This window comes from Pimephales promelas, chromosome 23 (assembly GCF_988280905.1).
Source record: "Pimephales promelas chromosome 23, fPimPro1.hap1.1, whole genome shotgun sequence".
Lineage (NCBI taxonomy): Eukaryota > Metazoa > Chordata > Actinopteri > Cypriniformes > Leuciscidae > Pimephales > Pimephales promelas.
In genome coordinates, this window is record NC_142791.1 from 18415909 (window position 1) to 18441989 (window position 26081).

General features: G+C 43.0%; 2 protein-coding genes across 3 annotated transcripts; one reads left to right on the forward strand and one right to left on the reverse strand.

Moving 5' to 3' along the window:
- Nucleotides 1-41: 41 nt before the first annotated feature.
- ubxn8 (UBX domain protein 8) lies at nt 42-10780 on the reverse strand. Of its 2 annotated transcripts, none has more exons than XM_039676135.2 (8): nt 10639-10780; nt 10098-10223; nt 9890-9963; nt 9656-9778; nt 4372-4512; nt 1098-1139; nt 933-1007; nt 42-859 (listed from the first exon to the last, which is right to left on the reverse strand). In XM_039676135.2, the coding sequence occupies exons 1-8, from the start codon at nt 10712-10714 to the stop codon at nt 689-691; spliced, it is 828 nt and encodes a 275-aa protein (XP_039532069.2). In that variant the 5' UTR covers nt 10715-10780; the 3' UTR covers nt 42-688. The 2 variants fall into 2 exon arrangements, with proteins under 2 accessions (XP_039532069.2, XP_039532071.2); XM_039676137.2 differs by having other exon boundaries at nt 10120-10223; nt 10639-10761.
- Nucleotides 10781-11185: 405 nt separating this feature from the next.
- On the forward strand, nt 11186-23883 carry hint1 (histidine triad nucleotide binding protein 1). Its single transcript, XM_039675534.2, has 3 exons — nt 11186-11348; nt 11786-11890; nt 23588-23883. The coding sequence occupies exons 1-3, from the start codon at nt 11238-11240 to the stop codon at nt 23750-23752; spliced, it is 381 nt and encodes a 126-aa protein (XP_039531468.2). The 5' UTR covers nt 11186-11237; the 3' UTR covers nt 23753-23883.
- Nucleotides 23884-26081: the final 2198 nt, after the last annotated feature.

Sequence of the window (26081 nt, forward strand, 5' to 3'; positions counted from 1 at the left end):
AGCTTAAGAATCTGCAGTTAGTATGAAAACTACCCATGAAATCCATGAAGAAAATAATAATATATTTTATTTGTAACGCACTTTACATCAATTTAATGACCTCAAAGTGCTACACATAAAAACAGGAACATTAAAAAAAAGATAAAATAAATGAAATAAAAGCACTGTTAGCCATAAAAGGCTTTTCAAAAAAGATGGGTTTTAAGGCCTTTTTTAAAAGAGTCAACAGTCCGAGTGACCCTTAGTTGGACAGGGAGAGCATTCCAGAGAGTAGGCGCGACTGAACAGAAAGCTCGATCACCCATAGTACGAAGCCTTGTCCTCACAGGCTGAAGGAGATTGGCCTGTCCAGAGCGGATTTGACGAGATGGGGAAAGGGGGGTGATGAGTTGTTTAAAAATAATGTGTTTATATAGCAAGGTAGCATTTGTTTCATTGGCCTTGTTTTGCTGATTTAATAAACAGTATCTGGGCAGGATTACTCATAGAAAAAGTAAGATTCATCCATACACCATTGGAAGCACAAAATCAGCTACACAATAGTCCCTTTTTGACCCACTGAACATGTTCTTGAACATTAACGAACTATACAAGAGTTACAATGAAATGCATCTCAGGTCCCGTTGGCTGGTGCCCGATGTGACCACATCCACCCAGTCACGTACAGTGTTTGAGCAGCCGAGTGCTGTTAGGGGAGCGCCGGTTCGATCTCCTCCACGTGCAAAACTGTGTGTGTGAGGATCCCAGCCTCCTCCAGGCTCAGGCCCTCAGCCGTGCGCAGGCGTTCCCTCGGGAAGGACGAGCATAGCGCGTAGAGAGTGGGAGGATAGCCGGACTTCATCATCCAGTCCAGGAGGATCTAATGATCAGGAGAAGGGAATGTCACCGTGTCATCTAGTCAAAGCAGACGGCAGGAATGAGGGAGGACTCACCGTCGAGCTCCAGGTTTTGAGGAATCGCCGGTGTATGGTTCTTCTGCTGGGACATCTTACAGCTATTCTTACAACCTGCAGAGATTTAACTGTAAAAACACGCACTCACAGGAGGAAGTGCCGGATATCATGCTGTATCTCAGGATCAGGTTCTGGTCCACTCACCCCCTCAGCGTCCTCTGGCGGCTCGTCCGGCAAAACTATGACCTTTAATGGAAAGAAAACATTGTTTACAATAAGGTTCATTAGTTAAAATAATTGTAACATGAACTAACCATAATGCATTTGTTGCTGTATTTGTTAATCTTTGTTATTAATACAAATAAATGTTAGTTCACAGTGCATTAACTAATGCTGACACGTTTGTAATAAAGTATTAGTAAATGTTGAAATTAACATTAATAAATGCTGTATAAGTGAAGGTCATTATTAGTTCATGCTAACTAATGAAGTTAAAAGTACAATATGTAAGAATTTTAGATCAAAATATCCAAAAACCACTTGCACAGTGTTACATATTTCTGTAAATTGTGTACTTACATTATCCTAAATGTTTCACGGTTTAGTGTGACAGTGTAGACCAAGTGAAACAGAATTGATCTTAAGTTTAATTTGTCTAATAAACTGTCCCGTGTGAGTAATTCAGCACTTCTAGTGTAGTTGTAGTGTAGTACGTGTAGTTTGGTAGGATTAAATGTCCTTATTCCTTTATATCTGCAAGACACGCGTGTGGTGCGTGAGATCTTTCTCTCATTAACTCACATCAGTCATGATAACAACATCAGTGTATTCATCCATAAACATTAAGTCCCATCATTCTGCTTATCACTGTGTCATCAACCTACACCTTTGTTATTGTAAGAGGTTAGCGACCCCTAGTGGTGAGAACATATTGTAGCTTTAAAGGATTAGTTCACTTTTGAAAAAACTTTTGCTGATAATTTACTCACCCCCATGTCATCCAAGATGTCCATGTCTTTCTTTCCTCAGTCGAAAAGAAATTTAGGTTTTTGATGAAAACATTCCAGGATTTTTCTCCATATAATGGACTTCAATGGGAACCGGATGGTTCAAGGTCCAAAAGACAGTTAATAACAGTTTCAGATGAAGCTTCAAATGTCTTTAAACGACACCAGACGATGAATAAGGGTCTTATCATGCGAAACGATCGGTTATTTCAAAACTTATTCCAAAAATGTAACTTTTCTAAGGACAAATACTAGCCTTGCTATATTCTCTGAGGCGCGTTTGTAACGTCACGTAATACGTGATTACGTTCAAAAGGTCACGGGCGACGTAGCCGGAAGTACAGAATCAAAATCGTCCGACAATGTTGTTTTTCCTTTTAATTCCTTTTTTTGTAAACGGTGTTTGAGCTAGTTTGCACGTTCAACCTATGCGTTCAACTTGTAAACACTGACTCTGTACTAGGGGTGTCACGATTCTCCAAATCCTCGATTCGATTAAGTTATTGATTCTAAGGTCACGATTCGATTCGATTCTCGATTTAAAAAAAAAATGTAAAGCGCAGATTGCTATGCAATTTTTAGACTACACATTTATGCATTATGCAATATAAATTTGTTCACAATGTACACTACACCATTGCCAAATTTAAAATATAACAAAAACAAGTAACATCATAAATGTAACAATAACTTTATTAAGTCAATTGGAAACTTAAGAGAAACTAAATGGCAGGTTACTTTGCTTTTGTAACTGCAGTCTTCTCAGAAGATGACCTTTATGTTCACAATCACAACAAAACAAACAAAAGCAATAAAACAGCAATGTCCATAGACTCCACACTAGTCTTCTCTGAATAATTAAGCATCTTAAACTATTTCCGAACAGTTATATTCTGTTATAAAAAAAAACATATACTACACAAATAACTACTTTTTATCCCCTGAGAATGATGACTGTATTTTTCATTATTTTATGTTCTTCCTAAAGAGGGATATGTTGTTTTGTTTAGAGCTGCTATTATCAGTTGTCACAGGGATGGTTACATTTTGTCTGTCCAACTTCCATTCCACTACCATTTCCCAGTATAATGTGCTGTGACAGTCATGAAGCTCTGTGTTGCTCTGGAGGTCCAGCAATCTGTAGTCAAGGCCACTAAATGTGCACTTCTCAGACCTTCAATAACTTTCTCCTTTACATTGTTGTACAATTAGGGTATCACCATAGTTGTGCCGGATTCACATATAGCGCCTAAAAACGCGTAGAAAACGCTGGGCGCGCCGCATTCTTCATTTTGCATAGCGCCAGGGCGGTTGCGCTTCAGTTGGTTCTTGTCACATGACCTATTGTGTGCGTATGGTGCGCTTGCGGTATTCTGAAAAGTTGAGATGTTTTTATCTCGACGCGGCGCGGACGCGCAAGTTCCGTTGATGGGTCTTCTATATCTGCAGTTGCCATATGTGTCAGTTAGAGAACTCGCAGCCTTTCAACGGGTGTTTTGTTTTCCGCACTGTGATGAGTCGTTCATCATGAATGAGTCATTCATCATAAACGATCTGTTCATTGCCTCTGTCACGCGACAAATGAACAAAAGACTCGGAAGGTAAATGTTCTCTGTAAATTATTTTTCACTGCATTCAATATGTACATCTTCTTAATGTTCGGGGAATTTGCATGTTAATAGTATAACATTTAAAGCCCCTGAAATGACTAGAAAAAAAGTTTAGTTAATTTTGATGAACGAGATTGCACAATAGAGTCAGTAAAACGATCCGAACTTTCCATCACGGACGCGACATGGGGCGTGGCAGTATCGACGATACCATTTTTTATTTCGATTTCGATACCATTGAATTAATTTCGATCGATTTCGATTTAATATCGAAATCGTGACACCCCTACTCTGTACTTTCGGCTACGTCGCCCGTGACCTTTTGAACGTAATTACGTAATACGTGACGTTGCAAACGCGCCTCACAGAATAGAGCAAGGCTAGCATTTGTCCTTAGAAAAGTTACATTTTTGGAATAAGTTTTGAAATAACCGATCGTTTCGCATGATAAGACCCTTATTCATCGTCTGGTGTCGTTTAAAGACATTTGAAGCTTCATCTGAAACTGTTATTAACTGTCGTTTGGACCTTGAACCGTCCGGTTCCCATGTAAGTCCATTATATGGAGAAAAATCCTGGAATGTTTTCATCAAAAACCTAAATTTCTTTTCGACTGAGGAAAGAAAGACATGGACATCTTGGATGACATGGGGGTGAGTAAATTATCAGCAAAAGTTTTTTCAAAAGTGAACTAATCCTTTAACTAATGTTAATTAATTAACCTTATTGTAAAGTGTTACCAAAAACACATGTCTTCCACATAGGCCCTTGTAAGTTTCTGAAAGTCCTCCCTGCATCTACACCTGTGCTTGAGAGCTCCTTTAGAGCATCATTCACAGAGTACAGTGCAGTGCTTCCCACCTTCTTCTGCTTGAGCGCGTGTGTGGCGTTTGTTCGCGCAGGATCTGGAGTCACAGTCTGCAGCAGCGTGCGTCTCCTCCTCGCTCCCTGGTTAGCACTCTCGTCTACAGCCACATCAGGACAAACCTGATCCTCCGCCCCCTGAACCACAAGATGCAGTTACAAGTAGAGCCCGACCGATAAAGGATGTTGAAGGCCGATACCGATACAAATATTTTTGGGTTTTAAAATCCGATATTCCGATATATCGGCCGATATGTTATTTATTTATTTATTTATTTATTTTAAACTGGACATGATAGTCACAAATTTTGTCATACTTATTTGAGTTAAGAGAACTGATGGGGATGTTCTTTTAATTGTTATTCAAGCAATGTATATATTGTGACCAATTCAACGAGTGTTGCCAACAGGAACGGTGTAGAGTGCCCTCTGGTGGACAAACTAAACAACTCCAACACTCATGACATGGTTCAAGTGTGTTTCATCCGTTTTTATTTTATTTTTGAAATATTCATTTATCGGCCATTATAACTGCCGATACCGATAGTTTGGAAAATGCCTAATATCGGTCGGCCGATATATCGGTCTGGCTCTAGTTACAAGTACTCTCAGTCAAGTCAAGGCACCTTTATTATATTGCATATTTTATATTTACTTATATTTTACAACACATTGTTTCAACAGCTTTACAGAGATAACAGGAAAATAATGCAGCATCGTAAAAATATCGTCACTGTCCAGCTTAAGTAAATTCAGTTGTGGTTCATTTCTGTAGTAAAAAAGTTATTAATTTAGTTAATATATTTCAGTTGTGGTTCATTTCTGTAGTAAAAAAGTTATTTAGTTATATATTTACACACTGCCACTCTGGAGAATACCGTGATGTCATCGTCCAGCTCAGTTCAGCTCTCATATAATAATGTCAATGCAGATCAATAATATTGTTGACCATTAAATTAAATGTCCCCAACTAAGCATTAGTAGTTTGGTTTAGTTTCTTTATTGTCCACAAGTGGAAATTTGTCTTTGGCTTCACTAATACACCACACACAGGGACACCAACACAAAAAGAAAAATATACATAAAATAAAACAGTAAACCTATGCATAGCCTACATATCCACCCCTAATCATATTAATATCTTCTTAACATTTAAAGTTGGAATAGCAGTTGGCACAAATGACATCTGGTACACATTTTTACTCACCCTAGGTTGTCTAAACTGTCTCCTTCCTGAAAGTTAGAATATAAGGGATGAAGAGAAGAATCCTCTATAATTACCCATGCTTTTTGTTTGACTTTTAATAAATATATCTCATACAGTTGTCTTTGTGTCTCACCTACAATTGCGCCCTAACCACCCTAGACAATTTCTGCTTTGATTTAAAGAGCCCCTATCATAGATTTTTGAAAATGCCTGTTCATATGGTGTGGAATATAACTCTAAGGGAATGAAAACATCCTGCAAAGATTTATATCTGAAAGTGCACCGTATATAAAGTTATTGTCTTTCAAAAGTGAGAGTCGACTCTGAGTCTATGAAATGAATTGTTTTTGAAACGAGTCATTAGCTGTTACATCGTGACGTAGACAGGTCTTTGGCCGCTCCCAAAAACTGCGCGCGCAGACTTGAAGTGACGTCTAGAACACATTCAAATACTTCAGCTGAATCGCATCATGTCGAGAAGACGCTGTGTTCTACATTGAAAAGACAGGTCAGCCTCTTGTTTCCATTGCCCAGGGACGAGCATGTGAAGAATCAGTGGTCAGAGCTCATATCAACGATACCACAACAGTACAGCCCGAACCTTGTGTTTTCATCATTTTAATGACGAATCATTCAAAAAAAATAAATGAATTCAAATGTGGATTCGCAAGCCGGTTGTTCCTGAAGGAGGGCTCAGTACACAGTATATATGGATCAGGTTTGTCCTCCTCCGAATCACAATCTGTAAGTAATATTAATAATAGGGACTTTAAACAACAGCTGCTGATAGAACGGCGACGGCAGCCGGAAATAAACAGTTAACTGCCGTAGCTAAAGAGCGCAAAAATCACTAAGCAACAGTAAAGAGGACGGCATAGGGAATAATTTAATCATCAGACAAAATACAAAAAGAAAGTGATTTTAAAAAGAAAGAGAAGGGTTGATTTTAGCACTTAATGATATACAGAAACGATTTCAATGCCACATACCATAAAACATAACACTAACTGTCTTAATCTGTCACGTAGTAACGACTACGACAAATTAGCTGTTCTCCCGTAGTAGACGGTTACAGTAGAACGTCAAGAAGTAGCAGTTAATGTCGCGCATGTGCAATAGAACACCAGAATGCCGTTGCCGTTCCACCAGAGGCTGTTGCTTAAAGTCCCTAATGTTTGCTGTTATGTTTTCTGTAGCATGCACAAAATAGTTATATTGTGTTGTGTGTGTTGTGTATACTCCGCGCAGCTTCTAAGCGGGGTAAAGTTAGATTTGTTTTTGATATTCACCAGACATTCATTGAAAAATGGCAATTACCTCCTAAACGACTTAGCTAAATATGACTTTGCTCTATATAATAAGCACCTGCCCCTCAAAAGCCGCCGTAATGTGAGTTTCGCCGGGAAAGCTTGCTCGAGTAAGGGACCGTGTGGAAAGTGCACTTTTCCTGACACGTTTGTTCAAACACTATATACAATTTTAACACTTGACAAGCTATCCACAAGTTTCCGAGGGGCGCTCCTGTAAAAAATAAAGTGGGTGAAACTTCCGGTGAGGCGGCGGAAGTAGCATTCCAATGGTATTTTGTGTGTTAGTTAGCGAAGAGGCTAGCTGTTTTTCGGAGAATTATTTTACTATTTAAAGACGCAAATCTTTATGAGAGATGTCGTTACGGAGCTCAGGGACAACATGTGCTGTTCGCGGTTGTATGTATAACCGGACTAAACTAATTCAGTGGCTTAAATGTGAGTGTTTTGAACATAAGCTGAAAACAAAATCAGAGTGATCCTGCAAGAGCCCATCACTGTTCCTGCCAACGACTGTAGTTTCCATCACCTCCCAAAAGACGACGAATCTTCCTGTGTACATTTGTTTAAGTTCTATAAACTCTATCAGCATGTGATTGGCTGTTCGCTACTGATGTTACACCTAAACTCAGGATCAAAGCCTGTGTTGACAGAATACCAAATGTGTCAGTTAATGTATTCAAGTAGCACATTCATTTATAATTTTAATTAAACTCCAAAGCACAATGAATAAGTGTGTATTTTTTATTTTAATTGTTTGTCAGCTCACACAACTGTCTGTCATAATGCCTTGATGAGTATTGATTATTAATAATGTTATTATAATACTAGTATTATAATCAACTACTGCGGAGGGTAAAGGTACTGTTATTTCACCCTTTTGAATTTCGTTGAGGTTGTGTTCTCACATCGTTAGCTAGTTTGGATCGCTATAACTTGAATGACTGTCAACTGTTGAATGAACGAGTGTGAAGTATGTCAAATCGCGCTTTGTTTACTTCCAACCGGAAGTCGCGCCCACTTTTGACGCAAGGCCTCATGGGGCGTAGGAAACTTGTGGATAATCCTGTTTATGGGCGTTCTGTTGCCGACAGTCTCTGCCTACGGTTTACCAATAACAACTGACTGGGTCATTTGACCAATCGCCGCAGATTCGCGTCACTCAAAGGAGGTGTTTGGGAAAATGAATCGTCGAACGAATCATTTGGGAGTCGTTGAGCAAATCAGTTAAAAATAAATGCATATTATAAGACAAATAAAGTGTTTTTTATCCTTGCATGCACGTTAAACTGTTTTTGTGAACTCCTAAAACAAAAATAGCAACATTTTAAATGCTATGATAGGGGCTCTTTAACAGTCAGAACTCCATACTACACAGGCACAGTAAAAGACATATTACTCTCTACAAGATTCTTCTCTAAAACCATCTCTAAAGTATTTTTGCTCACACCAAAGTTTTTAGCCTGTGAATAAGATGCAATCTCTGCATTGCCTTTTTAAAAACATAATCTACATTTACAGCAAAACTCAAGTTACTATCTATGAATGTTCCCGAGTATTTAAAACTATTGACTATTTCTATCCATTGAGTGTCAAGGGTTGCAATTGTAATTGGTTTTCACATTTGTTCCAACTGATCACTAATTCCTTAGTTGTATGCAAGTTTTATTGTAATATTGTATTTTGCGATGGTCAATCATCGTAAATCAGAGATGTCCAATCAACTGGTATGCTTAGTGAGACCTTGATTGGCTGAGGTGTGTTGAACTGGGACAGGTCAGGATTAAACATCCTCTCTCAGACTCAGACTGACTCCTACTGGAACCAACAGTGTTTCGGTTAACAACGCCATGATAGAAATGCCTTATTTGTAGTCAGCCCTCATTGCTATTAATAGGCTTTATGAACACCACATAAACAAACAGGAAAGCAGATCTCATCACATCCGCTCATCTGGGAAAGTGTTAACAGCGGTATCAACTGATGGAGAGATCAGATTAAGGTAATGCTAAATTGCTAGTTATTGTTTGCTATTTAATTCAATTTAAATATCTAAATGTTAGTGAAACCTTCAGATATCAATTTGTATCTTTGGAAGCTCTTTTGAAGGCATCTTCTGTAAAACGGCTCTAAACGAAGCACATACAAAAGACCTGAACAGGAAGTGATGAGACCTGTTTTAAGTTTGTTGTGCATAACCAACATTACTGCTACTAAAAAGTACTATTAATTTAGTTTAATCACTTTGTAATGAAGATAACTCCTGGATTCAGTACACTTACACATTATTGTGTCAAGAAAAGATGCTAAGATTGTGTTGCTAAAATCATCAATTGTACTGATTATATCAGCTCTGGCCCTCAAGATCCACTGCCCTGGTGAGACGACCTCTAGCCCTGATCAAACTCATCTCTAACTTCTCAACTGAATGACGACACTATGTTTTCTGCAGAGCTGCTTTATGGCGAATTGAACTCATTTCATAATTGATGATCTTTACACAGTTATTGAACAGAACTGAATCATCACTGAACTGACTTCAGCTGATTAATGACAATATTGTCTTTTTAGAGCTCTGTTTGCATCATTGATCATTTATTTTACTGTTTAAACCTGTACAACTGATTCTATAGTCTGTATTGTTTAATGCGCTACAGAAATAAAGGTGATTTGACTTATTTTTAATTGTTAAAAAAAAACAACAGAATAACACATTTTGCGTCCTGCTGCATGTGGCGCTAGTGATAATGAGTTTGAGTTATCTCACCCCGACTGGAAACCCCTGGGTCAGTCTCCAGGCCTCTCCTGCCATACTATGGTGACGCTCTGTTTTCCGCTGGAGCAACGAGTTCTGTCTCGGCTTTAACACTCTTTCAGAGTAATCAGTCATCTTTATGAAATGAGAAACAGCATATTTCTTGTTAGAATATATTCATAACATATTGACTGACCTACAGTGGAACATTTCTTATCTTTTAAAGGCAGAGAGGTTGTGTTGAACCTTGTCATTGTGTTGATGTTGTTGAATTCTTCTAGCTTCCTCTTGTGCCAGTCTGTCGGAGTCTTGCAGTGGGCCTGCAAGATGGCAAACCCATTACATGCATCATTTTACATGACATGCATATTGAAAGCATTACATTACAAATAAGCCATTACACTTACACCAAATACAAAACTACACAATTAAACAATAATAAAAATGTTCATACTCTCTGGGAGTTCTTGACATACTGGGAAGAAGAAATATTTCAGCCTCGGTAACATGTAAATCAGCCATGTGCAGATGCCCAGGAATATGATCCCACGTCCAGCCAGCTTAAGCGCATCGGTGACACCTGTAACACACACATCAAACAGCTGTCAGTCAGAGCATCTGTAACACACATCAAACAGCTGTTAGAGCATGTGTAACACCTGTAAAACACACACACACACACACACAGCTATCAGCATTCATGGCTCACTTTACAACTGCAGCAATATTAACACAGCTAATTTCACAAAACTGGGATTCCTAATTCCCTTGCTGGGACTTCGTACATGTTCAAACATTGAAAAGATATCTAAATAATCTAAATAATCATCTATTAAATTTTGTATCGATTACAAGTTGAAATTTTAATGGTGATGTTGGAGCCATTTGTTTTTGTTCTGCTAAAGTGAGAGACATCATCATGTAACTCAAGGTTTTCTACTTCAACAAACAAAATAATTATAGCCAGAATAATGATAATCATGATAACGTGTTACCAATTAATGAGTGTTTCCATGAAATGAAGCAAAATCCTCCCAATAAACAAAACACCAGAGCAAATTTGTCAGACATGTCAGCAGTGATACGAATAACAACACGGAAGTCAAACAATGGCGTCTTGTCAAGTTAAAAGCTGACAAGACGGGTAAAATGAATAAATAGATATATTTTGTATTTTATTACACCTTGCTTTATTATGTAGTTTTTAGATTTGGATTGAGCTTTAGACTGAAATTCGGTTTATTTCTGCGCTTTAAAAAAAAAACAGATCAATGCTCATTTTTGCAGCAAGATTGCAATAATAGAATATTAAAATTCCAAAACTTCTCAGTTTAATTGGGTTTTGTTATTATGAGTAGCACGTATAGACAAAGACTTATAGAACAAATGAAAGGAAACTATAAAATATGTTTCTCGGGATAGCGCCTTTATTATGAAAATTTGAGCTGTCCAATCATGTAGCCGATCGTCAGCAGGCGCTGCGTTGAACCAACCAACTGTGTGCGCGCCGCGCATGCGCACTGCGCGCAGCTGCAGGGTGACAGCGTGCAGGACCAGGCAGGCAGGCGCAGAAGGCAGCAGATCTGTTATCGTCATGGCGGATGAGGTGTCGCGGGCGCAGACCGCGCAGCCAGGAGGAGACACGATATTTGGCAAAATCATCCGTAAAGAGATTCCTGCCAACATAATTTATGAAGACGATCAGGTGCGATCTTTGCTGTTTTTACAGCGATAGCGATACTGCGCCTGCTCTGCAGCGTTCCAATGCGCTTCAGACTCGATCATACTCATCGAGTGGCTCATCAAAGTTAAAGACGCGTTTGCAAAACCATTTCGAGTTCTGCTGACAGTTCAATTAAGATATAAGTTTGCATCAGTAAAATGTGATATTTTGTGCTCAATATTTGGCAATGTGCCAGATTTCAGTGCTAGTTCACATGTTCTGCACTTGTAAGTGAACTATAATGGTTCTGCACATTGAACAGCGATTAACGGAGACCCCGCTGCAAAATAACGTGAACGCTTTCAGTTGCACGGCCGTTATACTACTTTTACACTTATTTATTCAATACACCCAGTTGTTAAATGAATAATACGCACTGTTAATCTATCTTTCTCTCTGTCTGTGTAATGAATGAACAGTGCATCGCCTTCCATGATGTGGCCCCTCAGGCTCCCACTCACATACTGGTGGTCCCCAGAAAGCCCATCACTCAGATCTCCAAAGTAGAGGACGCAGATAAAGAGGTCAGTGTTAAACTTTGTGTGTTGTGTTTACAGGTTCTGATATCTAAATTGTGGTGACTGTGGTCCAGTTAGGGTGACCACCATCAAACAAACCAAATGTGGGACAATTATGGCTCGTTTCCACTGAGGGGTACGGTACAGTACGGGTCGGGTACACCATGATCAGGCTTGCGTTTCCACCGTCAACAGTACCCTTACTTGATGGGCGTGGTTTGCTGGAAATAAGCGCTCGACGTCATTTTCGCGCGAAGAAAGCAACAAAGTAAACAACAATGGGCTAAGCCCTACTTTTTTATTTTTTGTAAAGAACTTAAATCCTACCTAGAAACTCTCAGTACATCCAGAAACTCCAAAGCTCTTAAAACTTTCTCATTGTGTAAGTTACATGTTACTCTCCTGGCTTTATAACATGTAATTGTATTCTCAATTGTATTTACCCCATGGCATTGATTCTGTATGTTCATTGAAATGCAAAGAAAAAAAAAGAAAGAAAAAAAAGTAAACAACAATGGATGACAGACAGCAGATCTTGTCACTAGAAACAAGCGCTGGCATTAGGCGTTTCCAAGAAGCCAACGCAAAGTCCGACTCAGGAGAATGATCCCGAGGACGCGAGTCCAGTAATTCTGTTAATGGAACAGCGCGTTCTTGAACGCGGCACTCGCTCTGGCTATGCAACTCCGGTTTGTTCATTTTAGGCAACAATAAATCGAAATTTGTTATAAAACACCACTCTGCTTCTTTTCGATTTCATTTCAATACATTTTAAACATTCTAAAGCACAAAGATGTGGTTCAGGCAACGCATAGCCCATTGATTATATTGACGGGCGACGCGAGCGTCCGGTGATCGCTTGGAATGGATCTCAGTCAAATTATCATAAATCTATAAATAAACCACACATTTGAGCTTTAAAAACTACTTTCTCGCCTGAAAAACTCTTAAAAATACATTTCGTGACACAATAACAATAGTATTATATTTCAACTGTATGCTGTCCTTGCAGCACAAGACGATACTCCACCAATCAGCGTTCTGCAGTGAGTCTAGCTCCACCTTTTAGTACCCTTTCACTGTGCTAGGTACCCCAACGGAAGGGTACCCAAAAAGTGGTGTGGTACCCCAGCAATCAATTTTGCATCTAAAAGACGTCTAATAGCCGTCAAAACATAGCCCAGACGTCTAGGCTAAATCAAGGCAAAATTTGGGCTGTCAGTGAAAATCTAATAGACGTCTAACCATAGCCCAAGAATAGACGTCTAACCATAGCCCAAGAATAGACTATAGTCAACAGACGGCTATTGAACGACTACATTTATACGTCTAATAGACAGTGCATATGGGTCTAGGCTAAAACAAGGCTAAATTTGGGCTGTCAGTGAAAATCTAATAGACGTCTAAATGTAGCCCAAGAATAGACTAGTCATCACTTAGACAACTATTAAACGACTACATATACATAATAGACAACAAAATGGCTAAAAGATTCTTTTCACTCAAATATAACAGGTTCTCATAAATGACAAGCCATCCAAAAATATATACATAAAAGGCTTTATTTAGCAAAAGAACAACATTACGTAACTTCAAAACATAAAAATTACCAAACCAAATATTAAAATTAAAAATATAAAATTATTTTAACATGAACAACTTAAGATAATAAAATAGAAAACTCGGTTGCTGCTGGGAAGTTGGTCATCACAGCATCTGCCAAATAAGAATAAAATAATTAGCACAAGAAAAGCATTGTTGAAAGTACCTGTACGTTTTTGTGTGTGTTCTGTTTAGGTTTTAATGCACATCTGAGCTATTTGCATTATTGATATACTGCCGGATACTTTTTAGATATGCTTATTTTATATAGCCAATCATTTGTATTTTTATGCTGTATTACAAAATTAATTTGAAAGTTTCAAACTTGAATTAATAAGGGCATTTTGAATGAAACCTCATCTTATTGTGCTTGTACAATAACAAACATTATTCTACTCTATTAGCTTATACTCTCAAACAAGCCAATGTTCAGACAAATTTAATTTTATAATTTATATCAATGATGGACTTTGTCAAAGATGAGAGATTTAGTGAGGAAATGCTATTTTCATATCACAATGATCTAAAGAAAAGAGAAGAGTCAAATATAATTGTGGCTTTCATAACACTTTATAATAGGTTGCATGTGTCTTATGTTTACAGCTTTGGATTCAGTAACGTTAGGCCTAAGTTACACATGCATGTACCATGATACACTGTTACCCGCTAAAATGTCACGATTCCAACAACGTGATAACAAATAATTTATCTAAAAAATTAACACGTCAAAATGAAAACACAGATGCTTACAAGGCAAAAGTGGGAATGTATTTTACCTGTTGTCGTCGACCGTCAGCTGAATGCATGCAATGCTCTGCCAGTGCCTTTTTTAAAATATTTGAAAATGGTCGTCGATCGCGTGACCGGTGATGTGTTGTCAGCAGTCATGTCTCAGTAGGGCTGTTGCCATCTAGCGGTTGAGAAATGTAATTGCATTTTTATTTAATTTAAAATGAAAGACAGTCAAATAAAACGAATCGGTTACCTAACGTAACCTCGGTTCTCTCTAGATGAGGGAACGATTATTGCGTAAGCTAGCTTACGCTACGGGAAAGATTCATCTTTGCTGAGAAGTTGAAGCCAAAAAATTATTCCATAATTTTGTAATCATTGTCAACGCAGCCTCTTCTGAGGCAGACCATGAGCGAGCTAGCTAGCGGCTCATTGGTTCGCTCAGAGAGAATGCACGAACCTATGGGAGAGCGGCGCTGAGTCCGCGGCCAATGAGCGGACGGCGCTCGCTCACTGCGTCACAGCCCGCCAAAAGGGGCGTGGCTACAGTGTATAAAGGTCGCTCTCCCAGCTCGTTCGTTGATTCTGTAGCATGAAGCGAAACGCTAGTGGCGCAAGCACGGCCGGGAACGCAATACTCGTTCCCTCATCTAGAGAGAACCGAGGTTACGTTAGGTAACCGATTCGTTCTCTTACGAGAGGTTCTCTCGTATTGCGTAAGCTAGCTTACGCTACGGGAACACCTGGTCAACGCCGTGCGCGCTAAGTAACCACTAAGCATCCCAGGGGGAAAACACCGGGGGAATCTATAAGTGGATGAAGATAATAAGGCGGCCAGCATAGCGGCCGTTATCATCTAGTGCAAAAACGCCCAAAGGCGGCCGGCGAACCGGGCCGTGATGTGTAGGCTAATGCATAAGCACATAGGGGAACACAAGGGGTGAGCCGGTTGTGATGGAACTCCCGATAGTGCGGCTTCTATAGGAGGGCTGTGAGTACTAGACCGCCAGAATTTTAGCCTGTAAGGCTGGAACTTCCAAGTTATAAAATCTGACAAAAGTGGAGGGGGAGGCCCATCCCACAGCCACACAAATGTCGTGAATGGAAATCCCGCAGGACCATGCCCACGATGAGGCCATGCCTCTGGTGGAATGAGCCCTGATGCCCAGAGGGCAAGGCAGGTCTTTAGCGGCATAAGCAGAGGCAATCGCGTCTACTATCCACCTGGATAGGGTCTGTTTCGAGGCGGCTAGTCCCTTGGTGCGGCCACCGAACGACACAAACAGCTGCTCCGAGCGTCTGAACGCGGCAACGCGTGTAGTGTACACTCTGAGAGCCCGAACCGGGCAGAGGCTGACCGTTCGCTATCGGATGCAGGCAGCGCCGATAGAGAGATCACTTGTGCCCTGAAAGGGGTACCAATCGCTTTTGGAACATAACCGTGTCTAGGTTTTAGAATGACTATGGAGTCATTCGGTCCAAACTCTAGGCACGCGGCGCTCGAAGACAGCGCGTGAATGTCCCCCACACGTTTTACTGAGGCGAGTGCCGTCAGAAGAACGGTTTTTAACGAGAGGCATTTTAGCTCCACGGACTCAAGTGGTTCAAACGGTGGGGCTTTCAGAGCTTCTAGAACTATAGAAAGATCCCAGACCGGCACCGTAGGGGGGCGAGGGGGGTTCATCCTTCTGGCTCCCCTGAGGAAGCGGATGATTAGCTCGTCTTTGCCCAGAGACTGGGCGCGCCGGGGTTCAACGAACGCCGCGACGGCTGCCACGTAAACCTTAAGAGTGGATGGGGACCTGCCCTTATCCAGCATCTCCTGAAGGAACACTAGCAAAGACGAAACCTCGCACGTCCGTGGGTCCAAATTTTTGTCGGTGCACCATTTGGAGAACACAGACCATTTTGCAGCATAGAGCTTTCTGGTAGAATCCGCTCTGGCGTGTTTGATCGTGTTCAGAACCCCTTCTGGCAATTCGACGCGTAGTCGTTGGTCACCCATGTATGAAGCGCCCAGCGCTGTGGATGGGGATGCCAGATCGAGCCGCGGGCTTGAGTGAGGAGATCTGCTCTGATTGGAATGGGCCACGGGGCTGTCTGTGACAGCCGCGTTAGCTATGGGAATTAAATCTGATTCTCCCAGCGCGGGGCTATGAGGAGCACCGAGTGGCGTGAGTCCCTGATTCTCTGAATGACCTGCGGTAGCAGAGAAATCGGGGGAAAAGCATAGAGCGGGCGGCGGGGCCAATCCTGGGCTAGCGCGTCCTCGCTCTTTGAAAAGAATATTGGGCAGTGAGCGTTCTCTTCTGACGCGAAAAGATCTATCTCCGCTCTGCCGAATAGGCGCCACAGCGTTTGCAAACTGTTTGAGAGTGCAGGGACCATTCTCCGGGGGAGACCAGGTTCCTGGACAGCCTGTCTGGACCGTCGTTCAGATGGCCCGGTACGTGCGTCGCTCTGAGCGAGAGCAGGTGACTCTGGGACCACAATAGGATGCGGCGTGTCAGATGAAAGAGATTCTTGGATCTGACGCCGCCCTGACGGTTGATGTATGATACCACGGCCATATTGTCGGAGCGAATCAGGACATGGTGACCGTGTATGCACGGGAGGAAACACAGCAGCGCGTTCTCGACCACGATCATTTCCAGACAGTTTATGTGTAGGGAACTCTCGTGGCTCGACCACTGGCCGGCGGCCGGTGAGCCCTCGCAAACCGCTCCCCAACCCGAGTTGGATGCGTCTGTCGAGATAACTTTCCGGCGAGAAAAAGTCCCCATGGTAACGCCCCTCTGAAACCACTCGCTTACTGACCATGGCTGCAGTGCAGTGATACATGTCTGAGTAATCTTGATCATCTGGCGGCCCGTCGTCCACTCGTGGTGGGATACGCGGCTCTTTAACCAGAGTTGAAGGGGCGCATGTGCAGTAGACCCAGCTGTAGCACAGCGGAGGCTGAAGCCATATGACCCAGCATCCTCTGAAGCGATTTCAGGGATGTATGGGTACCCATCTGAAACGAGGCGGCTAGGCGCTGAACACGGCGCGCGCGCTGTGTGGATAAGCAAGCCGTCATAGTGATAGAGTTCAAATCTATTCCAAGGAACGAAATAGTTTGACTGGGCTGGAGAGAGCTCTTTGTCCAGTTGACAGAGAGTCCCAGCGCTTCCAGATGGTTGAGGAGAACTGTGCGGTGCGACAGCAGCTCCGTCTGGGAATCTGCTAGAATCAGCCAGTCGTCCAGATAATTCAGTATGCGCAGCACCTGACTTCGCAGGGGGGCGAGCGCTGTATCCATGCACTTCGTGAACGTACGGGGTGCTAAGGATAGGCCGAACGGGAGAACGGCATACTGGTAAACTTGGCCCTCGAAGGCAAAACGTAGGAATGGCCTGTGATGAGGGTTTATCTGGATCTGAAAATAGGCGTCTTTCAGGTCTAGAGAGATGAACCAGTCCCCCTGGCGGACGTGCGCGAGGAGTTTCCTGACTGTGAGCATTTTGAACGGTCTCTTCATGAGCGCTTTGTTCAAAGCCCTGAGATCTAAGATCGGCCTGAGGCTGCCGTCTTTCTTGGGAACCAGAAAATAACGGCCGTAAAACCCCGACTCGGTCAAGCGTGTTCATAGCAGCCGGGCTGACAGTGGATTCGAGCCGCACGCGCGAGCGTGGCGGGCGGCGACGAAACTGTAATCGATACCCATTCTTTATTATGCTTAAAACCCACGGGGAGATGCCGGGGATGGCTTCCCACGCTTCGTAGCATGCGGCTAGCGGTTGAATGGCGATTTCGCCCTGATTGCTGCACATAGCGGGCTGGACACTGTGTGTGGGCGCGCTTAGAGTGTGTGTGGCAACGGGACTTACACTCAGAGAGGAGTTTATGGGCCGTGTGACAGAGCGGGCAGAGGGGGGACGCGCACGGGCTCGTGGGCGTGCTTATGTTCTCTGCTACTGGAGCGGATAGTGCACGCTCCGTGAGAATGGGCTCTGTGAGAGACCCTGGGCATAAAGTGCTTGTGTGTGTACGTGAGCACATGCTTGTGGGCACATTTTTTACACTTGAGGCTTTTATGCTCTTTTTGTGAACTCTCTGGGTAGCCGTGAAAACGGCTTTTAGTCGCTCGCAAGCGGGCAGGGAAACCGGCTTGTTTGTGGCGGTAAACACTACTGCAGTCAGCGGTGAGACGGGGACTAACAGTGGGCGAAGCTTTGACGGCGGTCCGGCCGCAGCGGGAGAAAGCCGTCTTTTTCTCAGCTGTGCTAGGCAGACTTCTGTTGATCGGGCTTCAGCGCGATCTTGGGTCGAGGCCCCCGGTGAGGAGGCTGTCTGCGGCGGCTGTCTGAGCGAGAGCGAGGGCGGCCGCCCTGTCTACGCTGGGGCTGCTGAGCTTGCTGAGGCGGGCGCTGCTGTGGGGTTCTGGCAGGCGGCTCGTGAGAGCGGCCCGTCGAAGAGCTCGAGCGGCGGGGCAGGAACAAGTTCATGGCCTGAGTCGCTTTCTGTACCCCGGAGAAGCGGTCAACGATGCCCGTGACGGCAGATCCGAAGAGCCCGGTAGGAGAAATAGGCGCGTCTAAGGAACACGGCGCGTTCTGACTCTCCCATGTCGGTAAGCGTGAGCCATAAGTGTCTCTCGGCGACACAGAGGGCGGCCATGCATCTCCCCAGGGCTTGTGCGGCGGCTTTAGTGGCGCGAAGGGAAAGATCCGTAGCGCTTCTCAGATCCGAAAGGACGGGCGGGTGCCTCCCGCTGCTCGCCATTTCGCACAAGATGTCGCTCTGGAGCACCTGGAGGACAGACATCGAATGCAGCGCTGAAGCGGCCTGACCGGCGGCGGAATAGGCGCGGGCATGGAAGTTAGAGGTCGCTCTGCACGCTTTAGAGGGAAGCGTATGAGAAGACCGCCATCTAGCAGAGGGCGGGCAGAGATGAGCGGCGACCGAGTCCTCGACGGGCGGCATGGCAGTATAACCCTTCTCGGCGGCTCCGTCCACTGAGCGCAGCGAAGCGGACACATCGGAGCGATTACGAGCCGAAAGAGGAGCATTCCAGGATTTCGTGAGCTCGTTGTGAAGCTCAGGCAGGAATGGTGCAGCCCGGCTGCAGGCGGGGGCCGGGCGGCGGTGCAGGAACTTCCCATCCATGCGGTTCGGTGGTTGCTCAGGGGGAGGAGACCACTCGAGACCCAGGCGGCTAACGGCCTGTGAAAGGAGGCGCGTTAGTTCCTCTTCGATGCCGGCGCGGGTCCCCGCAGACTCTCTCGTCGATGAGCCGATTGACGACCAATCCTCGCTGTCAGAAGCGTGCAGCGAACAAGAGTCCTTCTCATCCGCGGTGTCATCGGAGGCGACAGAGCGGCCACTCGGCGGCAACTGTAAGTCCGGCAGGGGCGGAGAGGGAGAGCGGTCGGTGGGCGGCGGCCCACATGGATCCGCAGGGGGCTCCGGCGGCCTCTGGGAGCGGCGTTTCTTCTTCCGCGGCGAAGTGAGAGGCGGCGCTGGAGCGGTTTTGACCGCCTGTAGTCGAGCCCGCAGGGATGACAGCGGCAGGTCCTCGCAGTGGTCGCATCCTCCGTTGGCGAGGGCGAGCTCTGCATGTTCCACTCCGAGACAGAGAGCGCAGATGGGGTGGCGGTCTCCTTCATCGAGTGGAGAGCGGCATGAGCCGCAGGAAATACGAGGCATCTTTAAAAAGACGCGCTCTTTTAGGAATATGGAATAGTAAAAAGGATATGCGTCGGATGGTGCTAGCTTGCTGGGCGGCTGAAGGTGGCAGACGGCCGGCTTCCTCAGACTCCGGAGCTCGCTAGAAGGTGCCTTCTCGACGACGGCGGCTTCTTTCCAGGACAGCGGATGCGTGTAGCTCGCTGAATGAAAAAGAATCAACGAACGAGCTGGGAGAGCGACCTTTATACACTGTAGCCACGCCCCTTTTGGCGGGTTGTGACGCAGTGAGCGAGCGCCGTCCGCTCATTGGCCGCGGACTCAGCGCCGCTCTCCCATAGGTTCGTGCATTCTCTCTGAGCGAACCAATGAGCCGCTAGCTAGCCCGCTCATGGTCTGCCTCAGAAGAGACTGCGTTGACAATGATTACAAAATTATGGAATAATTTTTTGGCTTCAACTTCTCAGCAAAGATGAATCTTTCCCGTAGCGTAAGCTAGCTTACGCAATACGAGAGAACCTCTCGTAAGAGAACCGTAGATTTTTTATTAATGTGTGACTGTGACAGCAAACATGAAGCTGCGTGGGTGAAAAACAAGTAAACAATTTTAAGACTAATCGCTGGTCTAAATCAGGGCTAGCCAAGCTGTTAAACGTAGACCACTGATTGCCTCGATTTCGCTGGTGGGCTAAAAGCAGACTGTACATTATGCCCATCCAATTCAGATGATCGTGACTACAGGTCGACCATGTAATGATATGACACTGGCACCTTGTAGATATGTTTACCAATAAGAACATGATGGGATATCAACCATCTCATGCGTTGCCTGCCCAACAATTCATTAAAACGACAATTAATTAGTTTCGACTAGAAGTGGGCTATAAATAGCCGGGCAGACTATATGAGCTAGATCGCGTCTACACACAGCCTACACATAGAAAATGTCAAAGAAATCAAACCAAACACCTTGTAATCACAGTTGACTTTGCTTACATGATGGAATATAATACATTTTGCAAGTTATTTTGGAAAAAAATATATTTAGCCATGATTCAATGTTATTTTGGCTAGAAGTGGGTTACACATAGCCGGACTATATCGGGTCTATATTTAACCTAGATGGTGAAATGAGGGCTATTGCTTGCTGGGTATAGACATTATAAACACATTTCAGAAAAAAATATTAATTTTCCGTTAAAAAAAATCATTTCGTGTATAGTCTACGTGCCCTCTGAACCCTCATAATAAGGATGGCTCTGCGGAGGTGGATGAATTCTCATTTTAGACACACACACACACACACACACACCTCTGAAGGGATAGAAAGTCCTCGGGATACCGCATCACTCGCAAGACGCAACTTCCATTCTCCACTTGTCGCAGCTCTCTCGCGAAAATGTTCGCGGCACACTATAGTTTAGATCACGTTTAGATGTGTCCGTGGTTGATGGCAAACCAACCGTCCAGAGTTAGAGTCTAGCCCTGGCAATATCGCGGGGAACATATTCAACGCACTTGGACTTTGCACCATGAAAATAAATACTTGCCTCCCATGATTGCCTCTCTCATCTACTACGCGATAGTTTTAACATGTCTGTCGTTGGAAAGATCCACGTGGTGTCATGAATAATTAAGAGGCCGTGTCTTCTCATTGGATAAGAAAACTCAGTCTCATTAATAATAATGAGACAGCGATGAGTCATCAACGCACTGTGCAGTGCATGGCCACGTCACCCGCTCCGATGAAGATTTTAAACCCGGAAGACGAAAAAAGCGGAAAACTTCAAATTTAACCATTTTAACCTTATTATTAAATCTAACAGATGCTAACATTGTCTTCAATGGTGTTCAACACGCATACCTCTGTTATAATCTCAGAAAATTTGGTTTGGGGTTTCATGACCCTTTAAGTTACAATGTTAATAATTACCATTGCACCGAATGGCCTTGCACTAGGCTACATGTTAAAATCTTAAATCTTAGACTATAACGTTACTGAATACTGATCTCTTTACAGCAAACGCGGTCGTTCTCGCTTGGCACTGGCAAGCAGTTGCCGCACAGACACCGTGTTATTCTCTTGATTTAAGCCTATGGTGCGCTCCGGTTCAAACTGAGATGGCTGAACGGCAGACGTGGTCATCTCACTACTGTCAAAACTTATCTAGCTAGTCGGTACGTAGAAAAAACATTAAACGAAGCAGCTACAGGCTCAACCAACTACAACCATTACACTCACTACCCAGAATGCATTGAGGTGTAAATAACTATGGCGGCCTACCAGTGAATGGATTTTCGACTTTTTTTAATAAAATCAAAAACATTTGGAGTGTTTTTGTATCACCTTTTTATAGCTGACGCCCACGTTAATCTTAAAAGGCCAACATGCCTCACTAGTCGGGGTTCCCTTTAAAAAAAAAAACCAAAAACGTTCATATTTTTAGAAAGGATGTGAATTAAAACAACCACTGCAGGTTAAACAACAGCAGATAAATTCCGTTAAATTAAAATTTTAATTTACCTAATTATCCATTTGTTTTCCGACAGGGAACATATATGAAACGAATCACCGGTCCACATTTTGATTGACAGCCGTCACAACCAACGAGTGACCGTGTTTACTCCTTTCTTTTCAACCATTGGATAGTGTATAGCTAAAACACAGCTGTTGTATTTGTACTTATGACGAAGCGCTGCAAACTATGCAGCAAAAGTAATAAGTAGAATGCTTTCTTAAAAAGGCAAAAGAATGCACGCACGTTTTCTTAATATGATATTAAAAACTAATAGACTGATGAAAATGCGGGACATTTCCTCAATATGCGACGTGCGGGACAAGAGGTGAAAATGCTGTGCAATTCAACGCAAAGCGGGACGGGTGGTCACCCTAGGTCCAGTGGTTCCCCATGAGAGAAAGGGGTTAATAAACATACTAAATTATGTTTTTTTTTTTTTTTTTTTTTTTTCTGATGGGTAGTTTAGGGGTTAGTGTGTGTGTGTGATGGGTAGGTTTAGGGGTCTGGTTAGTGTAAGGGGAGAGAATATACAGTTTGTAGTACTGTATAAAAACCATTACGTTTATGGAGAGCCCCCACAAAGATAGTGGACCAGACAAAAATAAATAAATTAAACGTGACCAGTGAATTTAAAAAAGGAGGGTAAATATTCGGGATAGCTTTTCTCAGGTGGGTAGAGCTAATGAAGGTGAAAGACTTTGAAAGGGACGCTGAAGTCCTGCTTCTCGACAGGGAATTCAATGTTATGGTCTAAATTACAACCTTTTTTTCATTGCTTGGTTGTGTAATTCATTATATAGGGAGGCACAACAGTAGATAAACTCAGTGAAGTGCTATTGTAAGACGTCGTAGCTTCTTGGCACATAAAGGTTATTGTAATTGCACAGTTCATTTGAATGCAAAATACAATTTCACCACTAGATGGGAGACAGTTTTTTTTTTACCTGTAAATATTCACATATAGAAGATGGGATTGGCAGTTACAGCTATTTCCTGTGATTCTCTGATTGGCAGATTGAAGATTCTCTTCATAATTATGCAGTTTTTAAGGTTGTATTATGGTCTATCTTTGTAACTCATGTCTTAGGTTTATTTATTTTTAATTAAGTGACCCTTTTTGAAACGTGTGCCACCTGAGCAGACCGTGTGTGTGTGTGTGTGTGTGTGATGTGGTCCTCTGCAGTTGCTGGGACACCTGATGCTGGTGGCTAAGAAGTGTGCAGATCAGGAGGGCTTAACCCAGGGATACCGGCTGGTGCTCAACGAGGGGCCCGACGGGGGCCAGTCCGTGTACCACATGCACATCCACGTGCTGGGTGGCCGGCAGCTGGGCTGGCCTCCTGGGTAACATCTCTACAGATGCTCCTGTCACTGTTCGCCATCACTGAGGTGAAGTGTTGATGTCAAGCAAGAATCCATCCAGAAAACAACCGAAACCATGCTCTGTCTGAGCGCGACAATAAAAAACATTCAATGTCACCGTTTGAATTGTCATTATTTTAGTCTTGTCTGTTCAGAAATATTGTGTGTGTTTTTGATTGAATGACTTTTGAATGTCATGACATGGTTAACATTAAGAAATAAAAAGGGTTTTAAAGTGTGTGAGAAAGCAGTGGGCATAGAAATAAAGGTTGTTTTGAATAGTTCCCTGATGAGCCTCTGAAGAACTGCAATGGTGAGTGAGCTGAAATATCAATCTTTTACATGAATAACGGCAGAATAGAAACAAGGATCAAAGCCATCTTTTTACGTGTCAAATCTGTATTATATCTTCCTTGGGTTCTGATTTAGACAATTGTGCTTCTCCTTCTCCCTCCTCCCTTGAATCCTTTTAATTACTAATGCGATTAAAAGATGTTCACTGATGGAGCTTCACCACATTCGTGAACGGGGACAAGGACGTTTGTCTTGGCCTCGTCTGGAGAACATACAGAAGTATAGACCTCAAAGACCACAAACACTGTAAGAGTGCATGCTGGAGTAACGCTGCTCCTGGTGGGACAGCCATCCAGAATATCCAAGTGTCGGTCATGCCGATATTCTCCAGAAATCCATCAGAAATGTAAGAAGTACAACTCAGTGTGACAATTATGAGTTTGAGGGTGTCCTACATGTGCTACAGTATTTACTGTACATAGAAGAGTGGAAGTTCACTGATACTGTGTACTGTCCATAAACTGTATGTGTAAGTAGTGTAAACCCTGTAGACCAACTTCCCTCATGGTCATTCCTGCAGAAGAGCATGGTCAACTATGGTGCTTTGTGTTTCATCAGGAACAAATTACCTTTGACCCCGTCCCTTCATTTCTCCTTTTCCCTCCTCTTCCTCTCTAGAATTAATTTTCCAGAGCACAAAATCTCCCTAATTATAATATCCTGAGATTCAGATTGGTGTCATCCTTTTTGCTATAATGTTATGCAAGTTCATAGTGTGACACCTGAGGTAATTATATGAAGTTTTTGTTTTCTGAATGAGAACATGGTTAAACCTGAGGCAAAATGAGGGCATTTTGGTGTAGTTTTATTGAAAACATTGAGAAAATTGGAACATGTGTGAAAACAAGTGAAATGTGATAAAAAGGTTGTTTTTATAGAACTAAATGAATGGTTTGGTAAATTGTGCACACTGAATCAGTTATAGTATTAGCAATCGAGAAAACCTGTAATATCCAAAGTATTGAATCAGATGAAGTTGAATATCAGAGTATAGAGAAAGAAGAATATATTTGCAGAATGTAAGGAGTCTTCTGAAGCTAAAGATGTGCAGTGTCTCTGAAACAGAAGGGAAAGAGTCTCGAGCTTCTCTTGCAGAGCTCGAAACTGGACGTGTCCAGTGGGTCTGGCGGGTAATCGTGTGACAGCTTGAAGACCGTAAGGAGAAAAGCACAGATCTGCAGTCATCTCATATCTACAGAAACAAACACATATATTTTGATACCAATGTACTTCACATTATTAATTCTGAAGGGAAATAAACACACTTGATCTTACAGAAGACACACAAAATATCTTAGATTTGCACAAGAAGAATATATATAAATAATTCAAGCAATCAATAACATGTAAAAGATTAATCATGTAACATAAGGCATAAAAAGGATCTAGAATTAATACAAAAAATATGTTTAAGATTCATAAAATAAAAGAAACAAATTAAAGACATCAATAAAAAGAATCGAATGCATTTGAATATGAAAGGTTTTGCATAAATGGTAAATGGACTGCATTTATATAGCGCTTTCACAGACGGACCCAATGGCCACCAAAGCACTTTACATTTTGCCTCACATTCACCCATTCATACAGTCATTCATATACCGACAGCGGTGTCAGCCAATCAAGGCGCCATCCAGCTCGTCGGGAGCAGCTGGGGTTAGGTGTCTTGCTCATGGACACCTCAACACTTGGTCAGGTGGAACTGGGGATTGAGCCACCAACCTTTCGGTTTGTAGACAAACTAAACTAGACCCACTCACAGTGTTCAGATTCCCTAAACATCCCAGAGCGGTTCGGTTAACCGGGACACTGATGATGCAGAGCCCTGAAGATGAAGAGCCCTGAGGATGAAGAATGCTGAAGATGAAGAGCCCTGAAGATGAAGAGCACTGAAGATGAAGAGCACTGGAGATGAAGAGCACTGGAGATGAATAGCACTGAAGATAAAGAGCCCTGAAGAT

Excerpts from the sequence above, each read along its gene's own strand:
- ubxn8 (XM_039676135.2), bottom strand. The coding sequence starts at position 10,714 with ATGTCTGACAAATTTGCTCTGGTGTTTTGTTTATTGGGAGGATTTTGC. Across the intron at positions 10,224-10,638 it reads ATGGAAACACTCATTAATTG|GTGTCACCGATGCGCTTAAG; the intron begins GTAACACGTTAT and ends TGTGTGTTACAG. Across the intron at positions 1,008-1,097 it reads CGCCAGAGGACGCTGAGGGG|GTTGTAAGAATAGCTGTAAG; the intron begins GTGAGTGGACCA and ends AAATCTCTGCAG.
- hint1 (XM_039675534.2), top strand. The coding sequence starts at position 11,238 with ATGGCGGATGAGGTGTCGCGGGCGCAGACCGCGCAGCCAGGAGGAGAC. Across the intron at positions 11,349-11,785 it reads TAATTTATGAAGACGATCAG|TGCATCGCCTTCCATGATGT; the intron begins GTGCGATCTTTG and ends ATGAATGAACAG. Across the intron at positions 11,891-23,587 it reads TAGAGGACGCAGATAAAGAG|TTGCTGGGACACCTGATGCT; the intron begins GTCAGTGTTAAA and ends GGTCCTCTGCAG.